The sequence below is a fragment of the Orbicella franksi genome, chromosome 4 (assembly GCF_964199315.1).
Source record: "Orbicella franksi chromosome 4, jaOrbFran1.1, whole genome shotgun sequence".
Lineage (NCBI taxonomy): Eukaryota > Metazoa > Cnidaria > Anthozoa > Scleractinia > Merulinidae > Orbicella > Orbicella franksi.
This window is the reverse complement of record NC_138148.1, coordinates 5,626,568-5,652,890: the sequence shown is the minus strand read 5'-3', so window position 1 is coordinate 5,652,890 and position 26,323 is coordinate 5,626,568. Positions and strand designations below refer to the sequence as shown.

Sequence of the window (26,323 nt, the reverse complement as noted above, 5' to 3'; positions counted from 1 at the left end):
TCCCTGTTAGATAAGGCCTCTTGAAGTCAGTGTGCGGTGGCCGGAAAACCCAAAGTGTAACTCAAACGTGGCTGATACAATTGTCAAAGTTTGCGATTGGAATGCCTACTGATAAGCTTAGTAAATCTTAATGGGTTCAAGAAGCAGAAAAGTCTAAACAAAGGAATGACTTATTATATTCCAATCAGGACATGAAGACAGAACATCTTGGGAATCTTCAAGCGTCCTCATAAACAATTATGACTTCTCACATTCCACTCAGGAAATGAAGAGAGAACATAGAGGCAATTAATCCTCACGCGTCTTCATAAACTATTATGGTAATCTATTCCGACTGTTACTCAAAGAGTGAAAATACAAGCTTTAAAATGAGCAGAAGGCTAGAGCTATTTACTTACAGTGGGATGAAAACCAGGCTTTGAACTGAAACAAGCCTCAGACTAATAGCAAGTTTGACAAGCTTTCGCGCGATTGTATTTGCATATACGTCATCCAAACAGAGGGTTCATATTACTCAGAAATTCTTTGCTCAAAACTTACTAGAACCGACCAATGACTGCTGACAAACTTTACACGAGTCTTTCAGCCAATAGCATCATGGTTAAACTGACCAATCACTTCAACGGACCAAACGTATAACATCATCGACTGACTAACACTATTCACTTGACTCTGAAGATGACGTCCGATCAGGTTGTCGAAATGTCAGTCACCAACAACGGTTCTTTTCAGAACTACCCTCACCCAGACGATCACACAAGACGATCTATTCTCTGCTCTGTTGGATCTTTTGTAGTAAGATAAGAAATACGAGATAAATTTCGTGACAAACAGTTTGTTTTGTAGTCGATTGTAACTAACATTTAAAGACTATCAGATCAGTTTTTCTAAATGCTCTTCACAGGTGAACTGGTTAAAACAGGAAAATTGCAGAGATCACTTGTAAATGTATCGTAAAATATGATAATAAATTATAAATCCTACTTATTAAATATAATTTTTACTTAATCAGGAAAATATCAAATGAAAACAAGTCAACTGATGCACTGTGCATAGTGAATGAGTTGAATATCATTGTTTATTATATACATGAGTGTTTTACTCTTTTACTGGAAAATACATCACTCTTGAAATTCATAGGAAATTACATCTGGGACCCATCCATATCTTCACTTTGACGGTTGCTTGCACAAACAGTCAGTTTGAATCCTACGCTGCGATTGGCTTCCTAAGCGGGCAAGATGGCGCTCAAGTCTTGCTCGCTCTGGATTACCCCCTGCGTCCAGTAGGAAAATAGTGCTCTTTTTCCATAAAATAAATCCTTTATTAACCAAGTTTGTTCGGTCAAGATGGCTGGATATTGGTCTCGGTCGTTTTTATCGAGTTTATGGACCTCGATTCCGTCTCGGTCCATAAACATGCAAAAAAAGAACTGGGCCAATATCCAGCCATCTTGACCTCACGCTTGGTCATGCAATAACCAATGCATAATGAAAGAGAAAACTACACGGTGGCTTGAAGATATGTATTTTATTCTCTCGCGTTAAAAACAATAATTATTTTACTCGCTCGTTACACTCGTTGGTTAAATACTGTTTTCACCAGTCATATCTTGGCGCCGCCGAACAATACCCTCTACCCATGCAGTCAAATACAAAGAACATCTAGCTGGTTCGTTTTTGACGTGAAGCTAACATTCTGTTGATATCTTAAAAACTGTAGTTATCACACGGTCATTCGATAACTATATCATTGTTCTAATAACTAACACTTCTTGACGTGGATCGGTGGTGACGCCAAATGTACGTCAAACAGAAAAATAAACCTTTAGAAAAAAGTTTCCCCAATCACGCAGAAAGAGAATTGCTCTTCAATTTCGATATCCCGGGTTATTGCCTTAAATTACCACCGGGGTATGTCGCCGAGTCTTTCAGACTCCTGTTGCAGACAAAAAGAGATGGGGGGTATTGGGGACCCTCTTCCAGACAATAAGCAAAAAAAGCAAAAAAATATGTACTCTGTTCCACATTAGAATTGCCACGCATTTGTTTATTCTTTGCCTACATCCAATTTTTACCTTACAATCTATTATATATGAGTAAATACCATTATTATGGCAACTGAGAAAGAACAATTTGCCTTGCATAACGACACGTTAAACCTGTTTATCTCATATCAGTCAGGGGCACCCAACGGATCGTTTCGGTAAATTATCTGTTCGGAAGGCCTTTAATCCCCTCTGATTTTCTTAAGAGAATTGTCATCTCGAACTTTCGTGATATGAGAAATTTAGTGTCTGTTGTTTTCGGATTGTTAAAAATGTCGTTTTGGGTACCGATAAAAGGTCAGCTTTCACTTCCGGATAGGCGATAAGACCTAAGGTTTTCGGGAAATGGACAAAAAAGCCCTAATAAATTCGAGAATACTCAAGTTCCCCCTAGAATAACCGAACAGATAAAATTTTTGTAGCCCAATCTAAAATTAACCTACAAAGCTTTAAAAGTATTCCAGATAGCCTAAAACACCGTTTAAAAGCATTCGAGAGAAAACGGTCGTTGGGTGTCCCTGACCAGTGGTACTAAAACATAACCTAAATTGATTATATACTACTAGTGCTGAATGTATTTACAACTTATTTTCGCTATCGAAACCACCAGGAAACTTTATGTTCAGTGGCACGGAAATGCTTTTTCCCACGTTTTCCAGGTGTAGAAGATATAGACGTTTCCCACTATTCTCTAGAAAACGTTCCGCGACCACAGCGAGTCAAGGTGGGGCGAGTGAAGCGAGCCGAGCGTAGCTCATAAGCTCGTACTGGTTCACTCCCCAAACAGTTTTCTTTTTTCACCCTACGATGTAATCGGGAGACCTTGTTGTGAACGATTGTACACGTTACTCTCATTTAGGCGTAATAAGCAAGTTATGCACAAAAAAAAGAACCAGTGAAATTTGAATAGGATAGGTAATCACAAACCAAGGATTGAAACTAGTAAATATTATCAAATTCCACGAGTTAAAAGACTCTGCCCTATTTGTGGATCTAATCAAATTGAGGAATCTCTTTCTGATGTATTGTATTAAATACACTATTCTAAAAGACGAATTGTTTAAAAATACAAAATATATCTTCCGACTTTTAAACAATATTATCTCCATTAATAGCAATCAACGAACTTATGACTTCCACAAATCATTATGTTATTAATTTGAATTAGCGAAATTCATTTGATCTTGCTTTGATCTACGCAATGTGTTTCTTTAAATCAAACCGATGCAACTTGATTGCTTTATACTAGCCTTATTATATATTCACGATAAATATTATTGTCTTCGTTTTAGTTTAAAACAGCTTTTGCAACATTGTATGTATTTATGGTCACACAATTAAAGCCAGTTGCGGTTGTGGTTGTTGTTCACAGACATAAAAGTATATATCCCGATTATTCTACAACGGGAACACACAATAAAGCTCCTAAAATACAAATACAAAACAAAATAATCTCTAGGATATAAGAAAACTAAAAGAGATAAATCCCTTACTATAATTTAACATCTAACACGCGCTAATATAAATACTCCTTACTTTTCCGCAATGTCACGGAGACATATGAGTATGTTTTAAAAGTAAACTAAACTGGTAAATGCGTATTCGAATGTAATCCACGCGTGAGGGTGGAAGTTCGACAAATATGTTTATTAAGAAACTAAACCTAATCGATATGGAGCTATAGAACCCGAATATGAAAACAGTAAACGATATATACACCCTACATATACTAAATGTTGTGTTATATGTGACAGTATCAACTGATCAGTCACTCGCGTGGAAGCACTCTAGTCATCTTAGCTTGGCCTTGTTTTGCATTCGCGTTTCAGTCTCAACTCTTTCTTCCTCATGCGCTATTTTAGCACTGACTGACCAGTGGTCGTCTTGACTTGCGTTTACACAGTTTCTGTTTGCAATGGTCTGCGTCATCCCTGCGAGGTCATATGATTGCAATATCTCAGGGGTCTACCGAATTTAGTTCCACCGTAGACAGATTGCTAAGGGCACTTTACTGGAAAAGCATGTGAAGACCACAAGTAAACATTCTTGAAGCCGTGCCCAGGTAACTTACATCCGCCATTGCCCGTTAAGAAGCTTCTGGACTCGGATCTACCAATTTAACAAAGTTGAGTTTTTTTCAGGGCAAACCTTTGCCCAAATCAGCGAGCAAACTGAAGTCAACTAAAAGTAAAGGGTATCCAAAATGTTCTTATTGATTTTGTCCAAATTCCATCGTGACATCATCACCAATGAGGACAAACGGAGCCCAGTGCTTCACGGCACAAAACTTCTCTGACTCTCGGAGGCATTTCATAGCCCAGTTGAGAGCCACACTAGCACTATGCCCGCGGGCCAAATGTTCGTAGAAGCTTTTCATAAACTCCATAGTGGCTTGGTCATCAATTGCCCAGAGCGACACCAACACAGAACGAGCACCAGCACCCAGGAAAGCCCTGCCAATACCGACCACACCCTCAGGTGTAATCCTCCCTTGAGCACTGTGACAGCAACTGAGTACAACAAGTCTCGCTCGCAGCTGCACAGCTTGTACATCTGACATTCTTAACATGTAGTCTGTCTCCTCGGGGGTCCTGGATGTCCCTGCAATATTTGGAGCCAAAAGAATTTCGCCGGCTGCCATGTCACCGTGGGCTGCAATGTGTACCAAGGTAACTGAGCCTAGCTGTTTGAGCACCTCATCTTTACTTGCTTCTTCTCCCGTAAGAGGCTTGGAGTTAAGAATCTCGCCTATCATCTGTACTTCCTTCCTGGCCCCTGGCAAAGGGTTTAATCTTTTGTGCTTTTTCTTGGTTTTCTCCAAGCATGGATCTCCCACAAGAAGCACTCCATTCTTACTGTGGTAGCCCTCTGGACAACTTGTGATCAATTTTAAACTTGTAAGCGAGGGAAGAATGCGGATCTTGGTAGATTCACTAAGATATTTGGAAGCTTCATCCACACACGCAGCATAAGGCGCCAAGCACAATGGGCCATCCGGGACAATGATTAATTCATCGCCTTTGAGAAGGTGTACAATTGGGCCAATTACAGTATCGAACAAGACGCGCAGAGAATTAGTTGTACAATCTGCCATGTGCTGACAAGATTCTTCACTGAGCGGTGCTTCACCTTCTCGGTCATCCAGCGAACGATTTTCGCATTTAACCTTGACACCAACACCAATTTCTTTGAAGGCATTTTCCATGAACAAGGACACATCTTCAATGGTCCTTTTTTCAAAATGGACATCTGTACCCATGATTAGCCACAGATTGACTGTGTTATCTTTCAGTGCGATAAAAACTGTTGGCGTGGGAATCTCACTCAATATGTCAGTCGTTGTTGCTTTAGATTCCAGTGACTCAGGCGCTAGTGATTCAGAGCCATATTGATATTTCATCAGATCCATCAAGGCCTGTGCTCGTCCTTGTTCAGCAACACGCAAAGCTTCCTCGGGCATTTCAAGACGTAGTAGAATACTCCACAGGGCAGTGTAAGAATCCTGACAAACGTTACGGAAGCTTATTTTCCACGTATCCTCAGACTGAAGAAGACTTCTTGTCTCGTTCAAGACCTTTACACTGGATCGATAATAATTGAGGGCTTCATGTAAATCACCCGATAATTCGAAATCACGACCTAGAGAATAGCATGCACGCCCTTCTTCCTTTTTCTCTCCCAGTTCCCTTGCAATGCTCAGATCTTGGTTGTGGTAATATATGGCCTGTTTAAAATCACCTAAACTGTGGCAAGCATTGCCAAGACAGCCATACGCTTTTCCTTCTCCAGCTCGGTTCTCAAGTTCATTACTAATGCTCAGGTCTTTCTGGAAATTATCTATGGCTTGTTCAAAATCACCAAGGAGATAATAAACATTGCCGATGTTGCCATAAGATTTTGCTTCTCCATCTCTTCGCCCTAATTCTTTTGCAATATAAAGTGACTGCTTTTGGCAGTCCATAGCCTGTTCGAAGTAACCCAGACTCCGGTAGGCAATGCCAAGATTTGCATAAGCAGCTTCTTCTCCATCTCTCTGTCCCAGCTCCTTTGCAATACTCAGAGCTTGCTTTTGATAATCTATAGCATGTTTAAAATCACCCAGACTGCAGTAGGCGTTGCCAAGATGTGCGTAAGCAGCTCCTTCTCCATCTCTCTGTCCCAGTTCCTTTGCAATACTCAGATGTTCCTCGTGGTAATCTATGGCCCGTTTGAAATCACCCAGGCTATCGTAGGCGATACCAAGATTTCCATAAGCAAGTCCTTCTCCATCTCTCTGTCCCAGTTCCTTTGCAATACTCAGATGTTGCTTGTGATAATCTATGGCTTGTTTGAAATCACCCAGACCCTGGTAGGCATTGCCAAGATTTGCATAAGCACCTCCTTCTCTATCTTTCTGTTCCAGTTCCTTTGCAAGACTCAGAGCTTGCTTGTGGTAATCTATGGCCAGTTTGAAATCACCGAGACTCTTGTAGGCGTTGCCAAGATTTGTATAAGCATTTCCTACTCCATCTCTCTGTCCCAGTTCCTCTGCAATACTCAGACGTTGCTTGTGGTAATCTATGGCCTGTTTGAAATCACCCAGACCCTGGTAGTCGTTGCCAAGATTTGCGTAAGCACGTCCTTCTCCAGCTCTCTGTCCCAGTTCCTTTGCAATACTCAGATGTTGCTTGTGGTAATCTATGGCCTGTTTGAAATCACCCAGACCCTGGTAGGCGTTGCCAAGATTTCCATAAGCGCTTCCTTCTACATCTTTTCGTCCCAGTTCCTTTGCAATACTCAGAGCTTGCTTGTGGTAATCTATGGCCATTTTGAAATTACCCAGACCCTGGTAGGTGTTGCCAAGATTTGCATAACCACTTCCTTCTCTATCTCTCCGTCCCAGTTCCTTTGCAATACTCAGTTGTTGCTTGTGGTAAGCTATGGACTGTTCGAAGTCACCCAGGCTACAGCAGGCGATGCCAAGATTTCCATAAGCAAGTCCTTCTAAATCTCTCCGTCCCAGTTCCTTTGCAATACTCAGAGCTTGCTTGTGGTAATCTATGGCCTGTTTGAAATCACCCAGACCCTGGTAGGCGTTGCCAAGACTTACATAAGCACCTCCTTCTCCATCTCTCTGTCCCAGTTCCTTTGCGATACTCATATGTTGCTTGTGATAATCTATGGCCTGTTTGAAATCACCCAGACCCCGGTAGGCGTTGCCAAGATATACATAAGCATGTCCTTCTTCATCTCTCTGTCCCAGTTCCTTTGCAATACTCAGATGTTGTTTGTGATCATCTATGGCCTGTTTGAAATCACCAATATTCCTGTGAGCGATACCAAGATTGCAATAAGCACGTCCTTGTCCGGCCCTATCGCCTGATTGTTTTGCAATGTTTAGATCTCGCACGTAGTTTTCTAAATTTCTCTTCATCATTGGTTTATACAAGTATTAATCTGGTCAAGTTGCATGGTTTTTTCAGGGTACACCTAGAAAACACCAAAAAAAAACTATAAGAAAATGTGGCAGGTTAATAAGATCAAAGACTGTGATTAGATGTATCTGTGATGATCTTTTCCTTCGCTGATTAAGGAACCGGCTGGAGAACAAATGTTTCAATCAACAGATCCGTTGCGTGCTCCTGTATTTTAACAGTCAGTGAAAAGCAGCCAGGAATAACTCCTCCATTTAATCAAGGCAATTTCTTTTCTTGTAATCTCTTATTGTGCAGTTCCCTGTGATAAAACGAATCATTAACTTCTTCGCCGTTCAAGTCGTAAAATCGCACGTGTCGGGATTTGTATTTTGAATTTTGTCAATACTCAGCAGGGCATTTGTTCTCTTTTTAATCTCAGGGGTTTGTTGCAACATCAAAAGGCCTCTAGCGCTGAGGGCATTAAGGGTTAAGGTCTTGTTGGGGTAATATAATTATAGCTACCTTATGTTGAAGAGTTGACTGGCATAAAATAGCAAAATTAATTCGAAATGTTATTACTGTGCAGGGGCTGGGCATTGTCCCAACCCCAGGACAGCCTTTAGGCGTTTGGCTTTCATTATCTTTTGCTTTGTCACCAAGCAGAAAAAAACCCAGATTCTGAACTTTTAGTTTCAAAGACGACTTGTAAAATAAACTGTAAAATAAAAAGGGCCGCCAAGCGGAGCACCATAACTATTTTAAGAGAACTACATGCAAGCATAGAAATAGAAAACCACGGAGCTCTTTTTTCATGGTCAATATGGCTAGCGGCATGTACCGCGGGCGAGTGCGCCCAACAACGAAAAACAACGTCGCGCATCATGGTGCATCGTGGCACAATAAATAAGTGGGGTCACCACGCTTTTTTACGCGTCAGGAGGCTCTTAAAATGGGGTATTTTTACTGGTTGCACGTGAAAAATTCGAATCACCTTCATACAAAATTAAGTCTAATTGTCTTGAAAGTAAAACTTCTTTTATTCACATAAGCAGTATTGCTTCATTTAAGCTGTTTTTGATTGCCTGGTTGTGGGAATATTGCACTTTTTCGAACAGTTCCTTGGTTAGTTTGAAGTCCTCGGCTTGGCCAAAATACACCCAGTACGGAGCTATTTTCCAAAAAAAAAATTATGTTCTACCATCAAACTTTTTTTCCTCTTCAAATATGTTCTTTATTAGACTGTTCTTAGCAAATACCTGCAAAAAAAATCGGGAGCCACCTTGCTCTTTTAAGAGAAAAGGAGCATTTATTTCGCTATCGAGCTTAGTTTGAGAGAAATCTCTCAAGTTTTGTACGCGCACGCGCTCATGTACGCACGCTAATGACGCAAAAATCGTGCGCAGTAGGGATGCGCAATGCAATACTAAGGAATCACCTTAAAGTATAAAAGTTTCTTGTATAAATGTTTTTTTCACTGCTCATGCTTCGTGTAGTTTGATGTTATTCAAACGGAAAACAGAAGGCAAAAAAATCTAAACAGAGAACCTCACCGCAAAGTTACAAAACTCAAAACAAATTTCTCGCTTATCCTGGGTTAGCTTAAGGGGGTATGGTACCCTAAAATATGGCGATGTTCATGAAAAATTCAATTTCCTGGAAATACAAGATTGAAGACCCTTGAGGACTTGTCAAAAGCATTTTGATACGATCTTGCCGAATTTCCTTCCAGATGAGTGTGAGATTTAAGGAAAGTACACAGTGGTATAAGTTTTTTCACGTAGCAAGGGCCGTAGCAACGACTGTTTACTATGAGAATGTGACCAAAAATATAGATTATTTTTAACTTATATGAACGAAACTATTTAGAAGAAAACTTTTAAGACATGCACAACTTGATTAGTATAATTATTTGTGAAAAGCTTTGCCTCAAATTGCCATCACAGGCTCATTTATTTCCCTTATGAAAAGGAATATTTCCCACAACTGCAGTAACTTTTTACAAAATAGAACAACCGTTGCACCCCCTTCCCCGAGATCCAATCTGCACCCCCCCCTTCCCCGCTATTTGTGGCTCGTTAAATGATTAATACTTCGTGTAAGAAACTTAAAGTGCATTTTTCTCAAAAGTTTACTTTTGTACCGACTGACTTCGTGCCAACATTTCTACTTTGCAAGGTTTTTAAGTAGAATTCCCGAAACTTGGGCTGATCAAAGACCAATAGTGTCGTGATGTCATAAACCAAAAAAATCGTAACATTTTAAGGTCTGTCACGTGAGATGAGATGATTTGTCCACTGGGTGTGGTAAAAAATAAGGTTATTTCCAAATAAAGCTGTAAAAAGCACTGAAAATAAGAGTTAACTGTCAAAACTTAGGTTCATTGCACAGAACAAAACAGAAACTTACATGATATGCTTATTTGACAGTTAAATCTTGTTTTGTAAAAGAGCAGGAAGTGTTGGCGTCAACACTATAAAACACTACCTCAAAAGGCTGTGGCTGGTTTCCATAGCAACCATTTTCAGTGAAACTCTAGCAATTTAATTTCTCTTTTTGAGTGCAATAGCACACAATTGATCTTTCTTCACCATATTTAAACAAACTTTCCGGTCCATTTGAGGGTACCATACCACCTTAATCGGGTTTTGAACAACCCGACCCAGGAGCTCCTCTTTTAGGCTTGGCTAAATCTCTAGATTATTTTATTGCTCTCTTCTGCTAACGTAGCCTCCTATGCAGACGCTCCTCGGGCTCGTCACGCAATCTTCCTCCCCGCGCACAATCTTTCTTCCCCACGGAGAGGGAGATTGCGTGACAAGCCCAAAGAATGTCTTCGTTAGAAGCTACTGCCAACCCGAAGAAAACAACGATTTTGCTAAGAAATGCACCACGAGTACCCGCGTTAATAGAATTTCCATTCAAATTCTTACATAGACGAGTGTCAACTAATAAATTCCACCGGCCTTTTTCCGCGAGACAGTAATTTAGTCTAACTCTTATCTTGCAGGAAAGACTTTGTTATTCATGAGTTAGTGAAGATGATGTTTCAAGCACAGTCCTTCGTCAGAGCTTATGCTATAACGCTGACGAAGGGCTATTGCTCGAAACGCTGGTTTCACTAACTCACTCCGGCGGTTAACCGTTTGCCTTTAATAAACAGCTATAAAGCCAGTACTCGTCGTCCGCCGACGGATCTCGGCAGTTTTCACTAGCGTCGGAGTCGTAATACGCGTGTGATACACTGGCATCTAGTGAAAATCAAACCAACGGAGTCGGAAGCAGAAAAGCGTTTTCGCTTATGATTCTGTCGCTTATGATCCAGTGAAAACTACAATCATGGACAAAAGTGTTGGGACACATTTGCACTTTTGACGCTTTTGTGCACACGCCAGACGCGAATACAACTTCACCTGCCTAACCTCGCCGCCCACCCCCCAACCCCCATACAATGTTGAAAACTACTACCCGCAATTTCTCCTGATTTTCAACATTGTATTTTTTAAACTTCCATCGGTTTGTGTTTCCATTGGTTTGCGTCCATTTACGCAACACTTCTCGCATATTTTTAGCTACTCCAACTTTAGATGTAAATATCTAGACAACCAATCAGAATATCGAAAAAGCCCTACACACTTTTGTTGATTGATACCTTGTGAATAGGACTGTACAGCCATTTTACTCGTACTGCGGAATCCGATAGCCGATAAATTCAATAGAAGAAGCCTAGGTCGTTTCACGCCTTATCGCCTCCTGACACTTCCTAAGAGAAAGCATTGCTGAAATTGTATTTTTTTTTCGTAAAGTACAGTTATTTAGCTTTCTTATGATATATAGTTTGTTGGGATTTTATTGAAACTGGCGCGCGTACGATTTTTTTCCCGAAGGGCACCTGCGAAGTGGGAAGTAACCTTAATTTCCTCAACGTATCAACAAAGAAAACCAGCGAAAATATTTTTCAACACGTGATTTTGAGATTGGAAAGGCATTTCTAAGAGCTTGTGCACGGCTTTCTGTATTTTGTAATGGTTTTGGACCCACCGGGAAAGGTGTTGATCTATATATAGAAACTATTGTATGTGATGGTAGTGACAACGAAGTCGCTTGATTTGGACACGCAACGAATTGTTTACATTGTAATGTACAGTTGTGCTGGCGCGAAAATGTGAAAAAGCTGTGACCAGCGGTGTTTAAAACGGAAGACATGGAGGATTCTCCCAATTCTCCATATTGTTTGACTCACGGCGCAACACTTATCGCTGTTGCAACTGAAAGGTGAAGAATAGTAGCCTATTCCATAACACTCTATTCATCCTCAGTTAGAATAAGGTATGGTAAATAATATTGCTCAGCGGTCTAAGCCAAGCGGAACAGCTCGGCTTAGGGTAGCAGTATTTTTGACTCATGCGAATTTGGTCAGGGTGGGTGGGTGGGCCGATCCTCCCTTCACTGCTCCGCTGGCTGAGACTAAGCACGAAAGGAGTGTTATTCTGCTTGAACTCAGTATTTATAGTCTTATATATAACATCCTTGTGCTCATGCCTGCATGCGCTGAATCACCAGGAATGTAATAATTTCACGTGTTTTACTTTCGCATATCATTACGAATGTCTTGAATGTTAAAGAATTCCGTTCTTTGTATCTGGCATCACTTTCTTCGCAGGAATTGTCGATCGTAAGGTCTTGTGTGAAAAGATTTAGTGGCTCGCAACAGGTTGGAGAATCACCTTCGTCGAGTCAGCACTCTACGATGGGGCGAAAAAGACTGAACCACGAAAGTGCTGAAAGTGCCGAAAGTGGTCGGATGTGTCTTTTCGTTGAGGGCGATCAACATCACAAGAATCCCCCTCAGTTTAGATCTATTTCTTCCAAGAATAACACGACCGCACCACAGCGTCTTCCACAATTTTAAAAAGTTGGAACTGTTTATAAATGCAGGCTTAGAGTTGGTGTTTCAGAAAATATGTTTAAAATACTGCTGTATTGCCCTTGCAGGAAAACAGTGTGTAAATGGTTTTGTTTCCTGGCGAATAATTGTTAGCATATCTTTTTGCTTTGGCATCAATGGAAGGAACTATGAGAGGCCAATAAGTGATTTCTACTTTTCTTTGCTGGCCCCAATCTCCAAACGTGGAAGCAGAACTGATTATAATGATGATGAGTGGATAATGTTTCAGCTATGTACTGATGCAAAAAGGCTAGGAAGTGTTCCTTTTGCAGTCAGGTATAATTAAATGATTTAGGTGAAATTAGGGTTTTAAAAACCAGGTCTCAGCAAGGCATCAATTTCAAAACAAATCTGTCACTGCATAAAACTATACACATTAACTTTTCAACTGTGATATATGTCCAATTGAAAACAGACATTTAGATACTCTGTTTGTGTTTACCGCCTGACAACTAATCAGTGAGAGACTTGCAATCAATTCTCTAAAATAAAGAGACCTTTCTACCGCATTGAGGGTAGAAAAATATGTCCGTTTCTTCAAGCCTCATATAAAAAAATTTGCTGCAATTTGAGTTTTACTGAATAAATGACTTGATTTTTTTTCCATTTCATGGGTACTGAAAAAAAAATAGTAACTGAGGTAACGTAAACAATAATAGTCTTATGGATAAAGTGTAAAAGTTTACAATGGATTAGAAAATATACAATTGTGTTCATCACTTACAAAATAGAGACTAAGGTATGAAATTTTCACTTTTGAAGAACAAGTGGTCAACCTATAATTTCTCCCTACTGTAGTAGTAATACATTTTCAAGTAGACAGGACAAGTTAAGAAAATCATCAACCAAGGGATACTGTTTCGAGATCATTTTTCCAATTATATTGTCAATATACAATGTCCACAATGACAGTGTGTAAATTATAGTAAATCACTGTAGGGGAATCCTCTCTCTCATAACTTGTAGTTTTGCTATGTACAGAAGAAGCACCATTTTGATTTTGTCATCACCAGTGTGTGGTCGTGTTGAACATGTGTAGAAACGGTTCTGCCTATTGGAGTTCACTGCAATGATTTCTGGATCCACCATTCCTAGGGAACTTGATGTATAACATTTTGTTTGCTCAGCTACTGTTGCAGTTAGTGCGACTACAGGCACCTTTGCAAATATGGCACCTACCTACTTGGGCATATGCAGGGCAAAAACTCTTTCTATAAATACAATGTATGCAAATGTTTGCTGATTTTTCAATGATTATAATTAGTTTTTGATCAGTGATAGCATACAAGTAGCTCAGCCAATTAAATTTCCACATTTTGCACTAGTAAATACTAGTATTTCAAATTGTCGCAGACTAATTCTACAGTTTGAAAGCCACTCATACAGGATTGGGATTGTCTGAGTGCATAGATAAAACAGAAATGATAATCACACAAACAATGCCACCATTCATTCATTCACTGTAACCTAATCAGAAAATTCCACCCTCAATTAGAGATGGTGAGGCAAGACTAAATAAAGAAACTAAATTACATTTCTTGTACACAAAAAGCCATCTACAAGAACACATGTGTGACGTGACAAGCGTGACCACATCATGTGATCAGGCACTCACGTGACGAGCAGAACCTCGTGCAACGGATATACTTTGGTAGTGTGCGAGTGCCAACTCGGCATTAAAAGTTTCTTATCACTATTTAGCCTGAGCTGTGATTTATTCCCTTTATAACTTGACATGGTGTCAGAAGTGGCTCTCACGCTTCGTTACTGGATGATGTGATGAACATTCGTCGCCACACTGGTGAGTAAACCGTCGACCGAAATTGGAAGCTTGTTCTGCGTGGCCGCCATCTTGGATTTGGCGAGATGACTGATTCTGCTGAAGGAGGCGCTGAAGGAACGTCAGCCGTAGCTCCGTTGATATTGCCTCCAATGAACCTGCCGCCACCTAAACCGCTCGTCGTAGATGATAATCTGGCTAGTAATTGGAAGCAATGGAAAAAAGTATGGCAAAGGTACGAAATCGCGACTGGAATTTACAAGCAGGAGAATCTTGTTCGAGTGTCAACATTGCTTTCGGTTATCGGCGAAGAAGCTGTCAAAGCCTTTGATACGTTCGCTTGGGGCGAAGGCCAGAGTGAAAACAGTATTACAGACGTCTTAGCTAAATTTGACGAATATTGCGAACCTCGCACTCAAGTCATTTACGAACGCTACCGTTTTAATAATCGTAAACAGGAGCCAGGCGAAAGCATTAGTGCGTACGTGACCGAGCTGCGTGTGATTGCGAAGAACTGTGCTCACGACGAAATCACACCGGACGAGATTTTACGCGACCGCTTGGTCCTTGGAGTCCGAGATGAGAAAGTACGCGAACGCCTTCTACGAGTAAACGACCTGACCTTGTCTAAAGCCATCGACATTTGTAAAGCGGCAGAACAGACTAGTCAGCAATTAAAGCTGCTTGCCAGTGGAACAGAGGAGTCAGTTGGTGCAGTTAGAACACAACAAAGAAATGAGCCACCTCAGAACACACGAAGGCCACGTGACCCACCCATCCAGCGAACAGAATGTAGATTTTGTGGATATCAGCATGGAAATCGCCAGTGCCCTGCAAAAGGCCAAACTTGCCACAAGTGTGGACAAAAGAACCACTTTCAGTCAAGGTGCCGAGCAACCAACCCAAAGGTAAACACCGTAGAAGAAGTACCTGAAGAAGTTTTTCGTATAAGTAAAGTTGGAAGTAGATCACGTGCTTTGATTACTATGGAAGTCGGCATGCAAGGCAACCAAAGTCAGGTGACATTCCAACTAGACACAGGTGCAGAGTGCAATCTCATTTCATTGAAAGATTATCAGCGTGCCACCGGTGATGTGGATTTGGCACAAGTCAAGCGCTGCTCACACAAGTTTATTAAACTTACACCAATGAACGATACAAGATACTGGGGTCAACAGAGCTCCCTACATGGCGCCATGAGAAAAGAAATGTGTTGCCATTCAACATTACAGAAGATGACCTTGCCCCACTGTTATCATACAGCACATGTATTGGACTGGGACTCATCACAATTAATGACTGTGATAGCCCATCAAACGTCAGTAGTCTCGAGGATACCCCCAGCGTTGGCATTGCCGTAACAGTAGGGATTGCCGACATTCTAGAGGAATACAAAGATGTCTTTGAAGGCTTGGGTGACCTCCCAGGCGAGCACCACATCGTCACTGATGACACAGTTCCACCTGTAGTACATCCTCCGCGTCGTGTACCAGTTGCTTTACGAAACCAGATCAAGGAGAAACTTGATGAGATGGTAACTAGTGGTATTCTTGCACCTGTAACTGAACCAACCGAGTGGGTTTCCAGTATGTTGGTCATTGTCAAGCCCAACAAGCTGCGCATATGTCTTGACCCGCGTGATTTAAATAAAGCCATCCGTCGAGAGCATTACCAAATGCCAACAGTGGAGGAGGTCGCGACCCGGCTTTCGCAAGCAAAGAAGTTCACGGTTGTCGATGCCAAGGACGGCTTTTGGCAGAAACGTCTTGACACTGAGTCTAGTTACAAGACCACCTTTAACACACCGTTTGGGCGCTACAGATGGAATAGGATGCCGTTTGGCATCTCGTCAGCGCCAGAAGTCTGGCAACGTACAATGCACGAGTTTGTCGAAGACCTGGAAGAGTGGAAGTGATTGCAGACGACTTCCTGATTGCCGGATTTGGCAATACAGAACATGAAGTAAACCAGAGTCTTGCAAGAAATGAGCGCGCTTTTCTCGAGAAATGCCGTTTGTGGAACTTGAAGTTGAATCGTGCAAAAGTGAAATGGCACCAATCAAGCGTGAAATTCATGGGTCATCTACTCACTTCTCAGGGGCTAATGCCTGACCCAGAGAAGATTCAGGCTATATTGCAGATGCCTGAACCTGAAGATGTCACTTCATTGAAGCGATTCCTAGGGATGGTGACCTATCTTGCTAAGTTCATGCCCCACTTGTCAGAGATGACAGAGCCACTTAGACGTTTGGAGGACAAGAATGTAGAGTTCCAGTGGTTAGAACAGCACTCCCTTGCCATGAAGACAATCAAGAAATTCCTGACAGAGGCACCTGTCCTCCGTTATTACGATATAAACAAGCCGGTCACTGTACAATGCGATGCAAGCCAGTCTGGCTTAGGAGCAGTACTGCTGCAAGATGGTCAGCCTGTCTGTTATGCCTCCCGTGCCCTCACTGACACTGAGTCTCGATATGCGCAGATCGAGAAAGAAATGCTTGCCATCACTTGGGCATGTGACAAGTTCGACCAATACCTCCATGGGCGAGACAAAATCACTGTCGAGACTGACCATGAGCCATTGAAGTCTGTGTTCAAGAAGGAAATTCACAAATCACCCAAGCGCCTGCAGCGAATGCGCCTGGCCCTACAAAAGTACAATCTAGAAGTTCAATACAAGAAAGGAACACTCATGCACATTGCAGATGCCTTGAGTCGTGCATATCTGGAGACCACTGATGGGGCTCAGACCGAGTTTTGTGAGATTCGTGCACTCGAGATGGTGAATCACGAAGAGTATATTCGAGTTGAACCTCCGAAGCGAGATGTCTTCCGACAGCGAGTCGCTGAAGATGCTGATATCCAGGAACTAATCCGAGTGATCAAGCAAGGCTGGCCCGAAAAGAAAAATTGCCCTCCTGCTGCTCAGCCATACTATGACGAGCGAGGCGAGCTGATAGAGTCACAAGGTCTGGTGTTCCGTGGAGAACAGCTTGTAGTGCCTGTTTCACTTCGAAAGGAAATGTTAAACCAGCTCCACAGCAGCCACATCGGCATTGGAGGATGTGTTCGCCGTGCCCGTGAAATATTGTATTGGCCACGAATGAGTGCTGAAATCAGAGACTTTGTGTCTCGTTGTACAATCTGCCAAACATACCGACCAGAACAGGCCCGCGAAGGGCTTCAGCCACATGAGCTGCCTTCACGCCCTTGGCAGAAAATTGGTGCTGATCTGTTTGTTCTTGGACAGCAGACATTCCTAATCATGGTTGATTACTGGTCCAATTTCTTTGAAGTGGTTGAGATCCACAAGAAGACAGCACAAGCTGTTATTACTCAACTCAAGGTGCAATTTGCTCGCCATGGTATTCCAGAAGTACTGATTACAGATAATGGTTCAGAATTTGACAATCGGGAGTTCCAGAGTTTCTCCTCTGAGTGGAATTTTGATCACCGAACCTCTAGTCCAAGATATCCACAGTCAAATGGAAAAGTGGAAAATGCTGTGAAAACCTGCAAAGGACTTCTTATGAAAGCGAAGGACGACAAGAAAGACCCACTATTAGCAATCCTCGATTGGCGCAACACCCCAAGTGAGGGGTTCAGTACCTCGCCAGTTCAGAGGCTAATGGGTCGACGCACTCGTACTTTGCTACCAACAGCTGCAGTGCTCCTCAGGCCAAACAGTGACATTAAGACGACGGCGAGTAACCTAGCAGCTAGGAAAAGATTGCAGTGCAAGCAGTACAACAGAGGCATCAAGAACCTTGCCCCCTTAAAGGCAGGTGATTCAATCCGCATGAAGTTGCCTGGGGAGAAGAAATGGAGCTTAGGCCACTGCACGCGCCCTCTTGCCCGACGGTCGTACGAAGTTGAGGTGGAAGGACGGCGCTTCCGTAGAAACCGCCGCCAGCTGCGGTCTACTATGGAGCCGTCACCAGAACCATGCAGCCCCATCGATGAGCCTCATCAAGCTGAGAATGAAAGCAAGCCACCAGATTTACCAGAGTTCCTGCCAGGACAGATCCACACCCAGACCCCTGAGATTGAAGTGAATGATTCAATCCCCGCCACAGAATCTGTCCCGGTCAGCGAAGATCCCATACCTGCTTTCCAGCCCAGACGCTCAGAGAGAGCCAGACGTGCCCCAGCATGGCTTGAAGATTATGACTTGAACACTTGAACATTGACTTGAAACACTTGAAATAGCTTTAGTTTATTGTTGGACCCTATTGTTTTTGTTCTTGCTAATTTTGTAAGGGAAGGGGATGTGACGTGACAAGCGTGACCACATCATGTGATCAGGCACTCACGTGACGAGCAGAACCTCGTGCAACGGATATACTTTGGTAGTGTGCGAGTGCCAACTCGGCATTAAAAGTTTCTTATCACTATTTAGCCTGAGCTGTGATTTATTCCCTTTATAACTTGACAACATGTTGACTATTTCAAAAATGGTGCAAAGTTTTATTTGTCACATTCTTTGGTCCCAAAGAATATTTGCTGGGCAAAATTCGTTCACTTGCAAAGCCCTAAATTATACTGTAGTAAATGGAAATGTAATAACTCAAGACAGAAATTAAATACTTGCCATTCTACAACGAGATATGCTTCATCAATTACGACAGCTCTCATATTGTGTCTTATATCTTCACAATCCAATAACTTCCTTAATTTTCCAACAAATGCCTCCGGGTGGCCATAAATTATTGCTGGTTTTCAGTGTCACGCAATTCAAAATAGATCAAAATCAAAATCAAAACCTGTCAATAGATAAAGTCCAGAATCTGGGAAATGAAAGAAGGTAAATATGCAAAGACTCTCGCCAAAATTCTGGTCACAGCAATTTTCCTTATGCGAGATACGCGGATAAATTTTTTACCCAAATTTATAGAGATTTGTATGGAGACGCCGTGCTGGTGCCATCCGTATGGGCACCAACATGGCGGCCGGAAACCAACAGAAACATCTGTCACTGAGTTTTGCTACAAAAGCGTAAATTTATCCCTCGAGAAACTCTAAAACATTAAAATAATACTTTTTCTAAGACATGAACTGTTCAGATAGCCAAGTTCCCCGAAATAAGTTACTTTTTAACCATCATGACGGTTTTCTAGGCCGTCATGTAAATGCAGCGTCACGCAAAAGTTTAGAAATTCAAGCGTAGTGTGTCACAAAACCAAGAACCCATTCGGAGCGAAAATTTTTATGAATATTAGTTTTCAGCTGCTTTCATACCTCATTAAAGTAAAATCTTAGGAAGATGAATAGTTTTGTAGTTCGAATTTTAGTGACGTCATGTGAAAACCAGCTATTGGATACTTCGATTGCTTGATATCTTTAAGTTAAACCTCGCTCAATGACTCAGTGTTCCGAACCATTAGACAGCTGACCTGCAAATCGTTTTGCTTCACCGTCTGATCTCGCATTTAAAGGCGAAACAACCAAAATAAACGATTCAGTTGATCCATACCAGGAGTCAAAATTAAGGGCAATCACTGAAAAATCATTGACTTGCCAAAGCAGGTAAAAAATTAATGTCTTTGTTGAAACTTTATTCCGGAACTCTTTACAGGCTAAATGCGATAAGCGAAAACAACGTACAATACTCAAACACAACGACACAAGAGCTCAACGAAAACCTAGCGAAACGCCATAAACACGTTTTCATTCTCTCTCTCGCCGGGGGAGGGGAGTGGTGGGGGTGTCTTTCACCCCCGAAGATACATGGAAACATCTCTGACACTCACCCCCGTTGACCAGTTGCGCAAATGGTCAATTAAACCTTAAGTCTAAGGGGCAATGTTCACCACTCCTTAGGAAATTACTCTGAACTTATGGCAAATGTGCACTGTTCTCAAAGTTCACTGTTCTTAGAACTTAACAATCAACGTTCCTAAAGCAACTGATTTTCCATCAATGCTCTCCGTTCTCTGTCTGCCCTACGTGCTGCTTCCCGCCTGGGCCGCGCCTCTTCATTCTCGGTTCCAGCATGCAAATCTGGGACATCCACTGTCAAATCCTCTTGTGAACGACTTTTAATGGATACAGCTTTTGTAGTGGACGTCTCAACAGTGTTGGTCTCCTCTTCTTTGGTGTGATTGACTTGAAAACTGGTCTACGGAAAAGTCCATCCTTGCCTTTGATAAGGTTTTCGACTCGGCCAAGTTTCCAAAGTCCTCGATGCGGACCATCTTCATGAACAATAAGTGTCCCCAACAACAGCCGTTTGACCTTCTGCATCTTTCATTTTAACCCGGTGGGAATTTCTTAGTTCAAGAAGATATTCGTTTCTCCACCGAGTCCAGAAGTGATCCTTGAATCTCTCGAGTAAGGCTACCCTCCCTTTAGCTTCTTCACCGTTCAGTTGGCTGATTTCGATTTCTTCTTGATCTGGCACAGCCAATAAACGTCTCCCGCACAATAAATGGTAAGGGGTCAGGGGTTCTTCAATTTCTCCACTGGATACGAATGTGAGGGGTCTGGAACTAGTACTGTTTGAAGTTCCTAACTGGTTACCTTTGCATTCTTTAATTTAGAATCTTCTTCAGGCACCTTTTCACACTCTGCGCTAATCGCTCCAAGTAACCACCTCACCATGGGGCCCTTTCAAGATTGAATGTCCACTTTACTTCTTTGTTGGGGAGATGTCTTCTTACTGCTACTGAATTAAACAGGGCTCTTCACGTCTTGGATGCAGAATTAAAGGTCTTCCCACTGTCTGAATTCAATTTACGAGGAAGTCCACGACGACAAATCAGCAACAGTGTACAGTGTAGCAGTGCAGGTGTACAGCTCTAGGCACTGCACAAGTGTATACTGAGACATAAGTCTTACGCATTTAACCGTTCTCCTTTACATAGAGGAGACCCGCGAGGTCCACACCAGTGAAGGTAAATGGTTGCTCCCTTGTGATCCTGAACGGGGGCAATGCAGGCGCTGTGGGTGAAACTGTAGGGCTTTCTTTGTAGACGACGACAAGTTGTTCATCTACGCAAAATCTTCTTTACAGCTTGTCTCCCACTAACAATCCAGAATCTTAAGCGCAATTCAGTCAGTGTCTCTTTAACTCCATTATGATGGACCCTTCCATGGCAAGCTGTTATGATGACAGAAGTGGCATGATGGCTTGCGTTCAGCAAGACAGGGCGTTTTTGTGACTCTTATAATTCTGCATTTCCAAGCCTCCCACCACATCTCAGGATTCCGCTTGGGTCTGAGAACACTCCAAATTCTCCTTTCCAGTTCTTGAACTTCGTATTCGACATTACCTTGATTTGAATATCTCTAATGCAAAGCTCTTCTTCCTTGAAGATATCATCTGCTGAAATGTCTGCTGGGACAAGTCTGGGCTCCCGTCCCTTGGACTTCAGTTTTCGTATAAATCTCAGAACAAGAACTGTGATTGATAGCAATCTTTACAGGCGACTAAATCTCTTGCAATCAATAATGGCACTCACCGTTAGACTAGAAGATCCTGCAAGAAGTGACGAGCAGGGTAGCTTTGACGCAAGGTCACGATGTTCCTTCTTTGCTTCCTGTAGAGATTGAACAAGAGCTTGTTCAACATTGATGGCTTCTTCGCTGATCTGCTTTGCCTCTTAGTAGGACTTCAACCAGTCTGGCCCAGAAACCCATGTGCTCTTCGCCAAGACTGCTGGTGATGTTCCGCGTGATGCTATATCGGCTGAGTTATCTTTACTTGAGCAGCGACTTCATGAATTTGGTGGCATAAGGCTTCTGATCTCACATACTCTGTTCTGAACAAACTGTTTCCACTCACGGGTCTTCTCCACGAATCCAACACAGGGCTACCTCTGAATCAGACCAGCATCTTACATGGGAAATTAGAATAAACTCTTCCGAGACAGTTCGGACATGAGAAATCAGTCGGGCCAAAATCAGTGCTGAGAGCAGTTCATGGCGTGGAATTATTTTCTCGACAAGTGGCGCAACTCTCGTTTTCGATGTCACAAACGTGAGGTATGTTTTATCAGGTGTTTCTATCTTCAAGTACACTACAGCTGCATACGCATTGACTGATGCATCACAGAAACCCTGTAGCTTGCTGACTGCACCTCCCCTGCAACACCGAAGAAGTAGCATCATGGCACCCTTATTGGCTCTGCCTCCTTCAGGCTCTTCACTAGATGCCCCCAAATCTCTCTTAATCCAATACTTCATCCCAGCCCATCTTCTTCTAATATAAACTTTGACAAAATAGTTCCGTTTTGACAGTCACTGGGGTAGTAAAACCCATGGGGTCATAAAGCTTGGACTAATCCGTGCTACATCACGCTTTGCCGGGCTCCAATCGTCCAATGATGAATCTTCCAAAACTTCTTTCAGATCAAGGACCATTTGATCTTCCTCCTTGTTCCAATGTACACCCAAGACATTCTCAGTCGCAGGTAGGGCACTTCCATTGTGTGTTGCACTCTTTGCATATGATTCATCTTCTTCCATCACAGTCTCATAATTGTCCTTTGATACAAGGAACTGATTTCCATAGCAATTGTTTTCGAACAATCTCTCTTTCTCTTCGATCTGGCTAATTAATTTCTTGGAGCTGGAAACAAACTTAATTAAAATCCACCTTCAGCTAGTCTTGATTTGGCTTTAATGTATAACTCATAAGCTTCAATGTCATTACTGTCTCCAGAACTAATGTCATCTACATAGATGACATTAGATAATTGACTGGGCCCGATAAGACCCAACCCAGCTTGGTGTGCATGGCTGTTGGGCCTGAATCCCCTCGGATGAGTCCGCCTGTGACGAGGTACCAGTATTGATCTGCACCGACCAGTATGTAAATGTCTGCTTCTCCTTCACAATGATCAGGTAAAGTCAAGTCAGCAAGATGGGGGTAATTTCTCACTGCCTGTTTGAGACACCGACCTTGAACCGGGGAACTGATGACAGGGACACAGATAGCAGAAAGTGTTACCTCATCACTACCCAGTGTGTCTATACATAGGTTAACTACTTTGCAAAGTGATTTGCAGTATTGGAACCAAATGGCTTGCTCGTTAGGGACTCTGAGTGTGAAACAGGTAAATGCAAGGCATCTCGGACTCGTTCCGTAATATACGTTCTCTGGCTTCCTCCATAAATAGTTGCATTTTCCGTCTGCAGGAGAACAGTGCTCTTTGTACCCACACACATATTCACAGGTGATATCACCCCTTTCTCATCGACTACACTTTCAAGCTTTTGGTTTTCCGTACTGACTGGGCTTTTAGTTGTCTCGGTAGGATCACAGATGCTGGAGTGATGTCGTCCATGGCACTTGCTACAACGGGATCGTGAGCGGCAATTTTTACTGAGGTGATATTTTCTGATACAAATGAAACAACTACCACTGTTCTTTAGAATTTCCTTGCGCTTTTGAACATTGGTGACAATATTACACTGAACAGATGGGTGATGCTGACCACAGTAAACACATGCAGATTTCTGATTTCCGTCTGAACCAGCCATGAGTGCAAAGGTAGAGGGGGGCTCCCTTGCCCCCTGATTTCTTGACAGGTGGCAGTTTTTTGTCTGCCTTTGTAGGCGTATCTCCAAACTGTGTGACTGTTGAATAATCACAACGTTCCCTGTTTGTGTTAGTTCTTCCTTAAGCGCCTTCAACACTGCCTCAAGGTTCCAATTTTCTTTCGAGACAGATGCTTAATCTGATTTCTTCTGGTATTTTGTGAAACGTCAAGGGAAGCAAGAGACCTCCATATTCTTCTGCCTTGCGGCCTAATGCACTCAATGCTCGCACATTTGCCTCCACTTCGTCATAAAGATGCCTCACCGCCTTCAAATCACGTGCATTTTCAACAATAGGGAGATTAATAATTGCATCTATGTGAACATTAACAATTTTCTGAGGATCTCCATATCTTTTCTTTAACACCGTCACAGCTGCATCATAATTCGCGCAAACCATTGATGGTGGCCGCCGCGGATCCTCGAAGTGACGCTCGAGGATTGGGGAACTTTTCAACCGGAGTAAGCGACTGATTTGAATTAATTGCTGAATCAAAGCTGTCCCTGTCCTTGAATATTGACATCGAATGACGGTAGATGTAATTTCGGAAGTCTCGCCTGCCGCCTCCATGAGATGGCTTATCAGCTTGATGAGGAGAATTCCCTTGCGTGGGTGGCGCGACGACATCGCTTACTTGCTCAGTTTCCTCGCGCGTGACATCCTCGAGTGTGGTCAAGCAAATATCAGTTTCAACCATAAATTCGGAAGAATCTCTGCTTCGATGTTTTCCTCTTCGACTTGGGCCAAATGTTTTTCATTGATTGCGGCGATTACATCCATCTTCTTTGCAGAGCCGACTTCTAATGTTTGATTCGACTTCTGTGTTCGGGGATTTCACGGTCGTAGTTTCCCGCCAACTCGTTTGCTTCGTTTACTACTCGTCGTACATGCGCCTTGTGTCCATTACGAATCACCAAAATCCTTGTTCTTCGGTCGAAGTCTTCGATCGCTCCTCTTACGAAGTTTCGCTTTTCATCCGGCTCTGAAGTACCGGATGAAAACTTTCCGGAACGCTTTACCGGCAAAATGCCATACGCAAAAACATCGTACAATACTCCAACAAAACGACACAAGAACTCAACGAAAACCTAGCGTACCGGCACTAACACGTTTTCATTCTCTCTCTCACGGGGGTCTTGCGCCCCCAAAGATACATGGGAAAATCCCTTACAGTCTTTCTTTAAAACAACAATGTTCATTATCACTTCTCTCTGTTCTACACTGACGGAAACATTCTCCATATTGATACCATTTAAGGCCTGTTACAAAGATTACTCGAATCCTGCTTCGACGCCGCTATTGTTAATCCCATACATTATATAGAAACATCACGACTGCATACATGAGGACCGGAAGTCCTAGAATCTAGGATTCGGAAATCCTCAATGCTATGTCTCCAGAGCCCCTCGATTCTCGTGCCAAGATTCTGTCGGCTAAGAGAAGCGAAAAGGGCTATGGGGACGGGAACCGAAACCTCTACATAAAAGATGACGTTGAGATGTGTCATGTGACCAAGTTTGATTCTTTTAAGAGTTTGGCCGGAGACCGGTATGTCTTACCGGACTCCGGCCAAAAGTAATTTCGTAAAAAGACGCTTCAGACGGCCCAGGAAGGCGAAAAACACCACACATGAGTCAATTAACGTTTCACTTAACTTTACTGGGATACTCAGACCAAGGTGTAATTTAGATATGCAATTTTCAGGGTTTTATTCATAACTCTCGTAGATTCTTTTCGTTTTTAACCACACACACACACAGAGTGGTCCGCCTGTGGGAGCACAGAATCGATCTGTTGTTGATTCTGAAGTAACTGTACGTGATCAAACTGTGTGAAATCCCGATTTCTCGAACCTCCCGATAACTCGAACCAAAAGTCGTTTCCCTTCCTCAGTCAAACGCTGTAATTTTACCCCCGATTTCTCGAAATCTTCGATTTTTCGAACCAATTTTCGTTTCCCTTGGATGTTCGAAAAATCGTGATTTCAACTTTACATGCATCGTATTACGCGTCTGTTGAAATCTGTTAAATTAACAGCAAATCGATTCGCGCTACAATTTTACGATGAATTTAACTGGAAATACGGTCAAATACGTCCCCTCTGCTACCTGTGGCCTGGGCAATGATGTTCATGATCATTCATCTTCCCAAAATATTTTCGACTTAAGTGTAGGTGAAACTTAACGGCTTTAGTGTAGGCAAAACGACTTTAGTGTAGGCGAAACGACTTGGGTCGTGTAGGCGAAACGACTTCTTCACGGGATAATTGATATCCATGTTGAACCTTATGTAGATTGCTGTAAGGAAACCGATCACTGTTCGTTTAGACGCAGTGATGAGTTATTTATAACTCTAAAGATAAGATATGAAAGAACGAATGTTCTTAAATATACTTATTTTCATAGAGTTGTGGGAACATGGAACTTCCTTACCCTTTCCATTTGTGAGGCTACAAGTGTAAATTCTTTTAAAGCTTTAGTCAAAAAATATTTTTATGGATTAATATATTCTCTGAATGTTTTTCTTGTTATAATATTTAATATTTATTACTACCATATTTTAATTTGCATCATTTTCACTTTAGTACCATTGGTGATCTGCTTTAATATGGGGTC

General features: G+C 42.2%; 1 protein-coding gene across 1 annotated transcript; it reads right to left on the bottom strand.

Moving 5' to 3' along the window:
• Positions 1-3,383: 3,383 nt before the first annotated feature.
• LOC145486041 (uncharacterized) lies at positions 3,384-8,308 on the bottom strand. Its single transcript, XM_081464741.1, has one exon. It carries the CDS (start codon positions 7,461-7,463, stop codon positions 4,257-4,259), a length of 3,207 nt encoding a protein of 1,068 aa, XP_081320867.1. The 5' UTR covers positions 7,464-8,308; the 3' UTR covers positions 3,384-4,256.
• Positions 8,309-26,323: the final 18,015 nt, after the last annotated feature.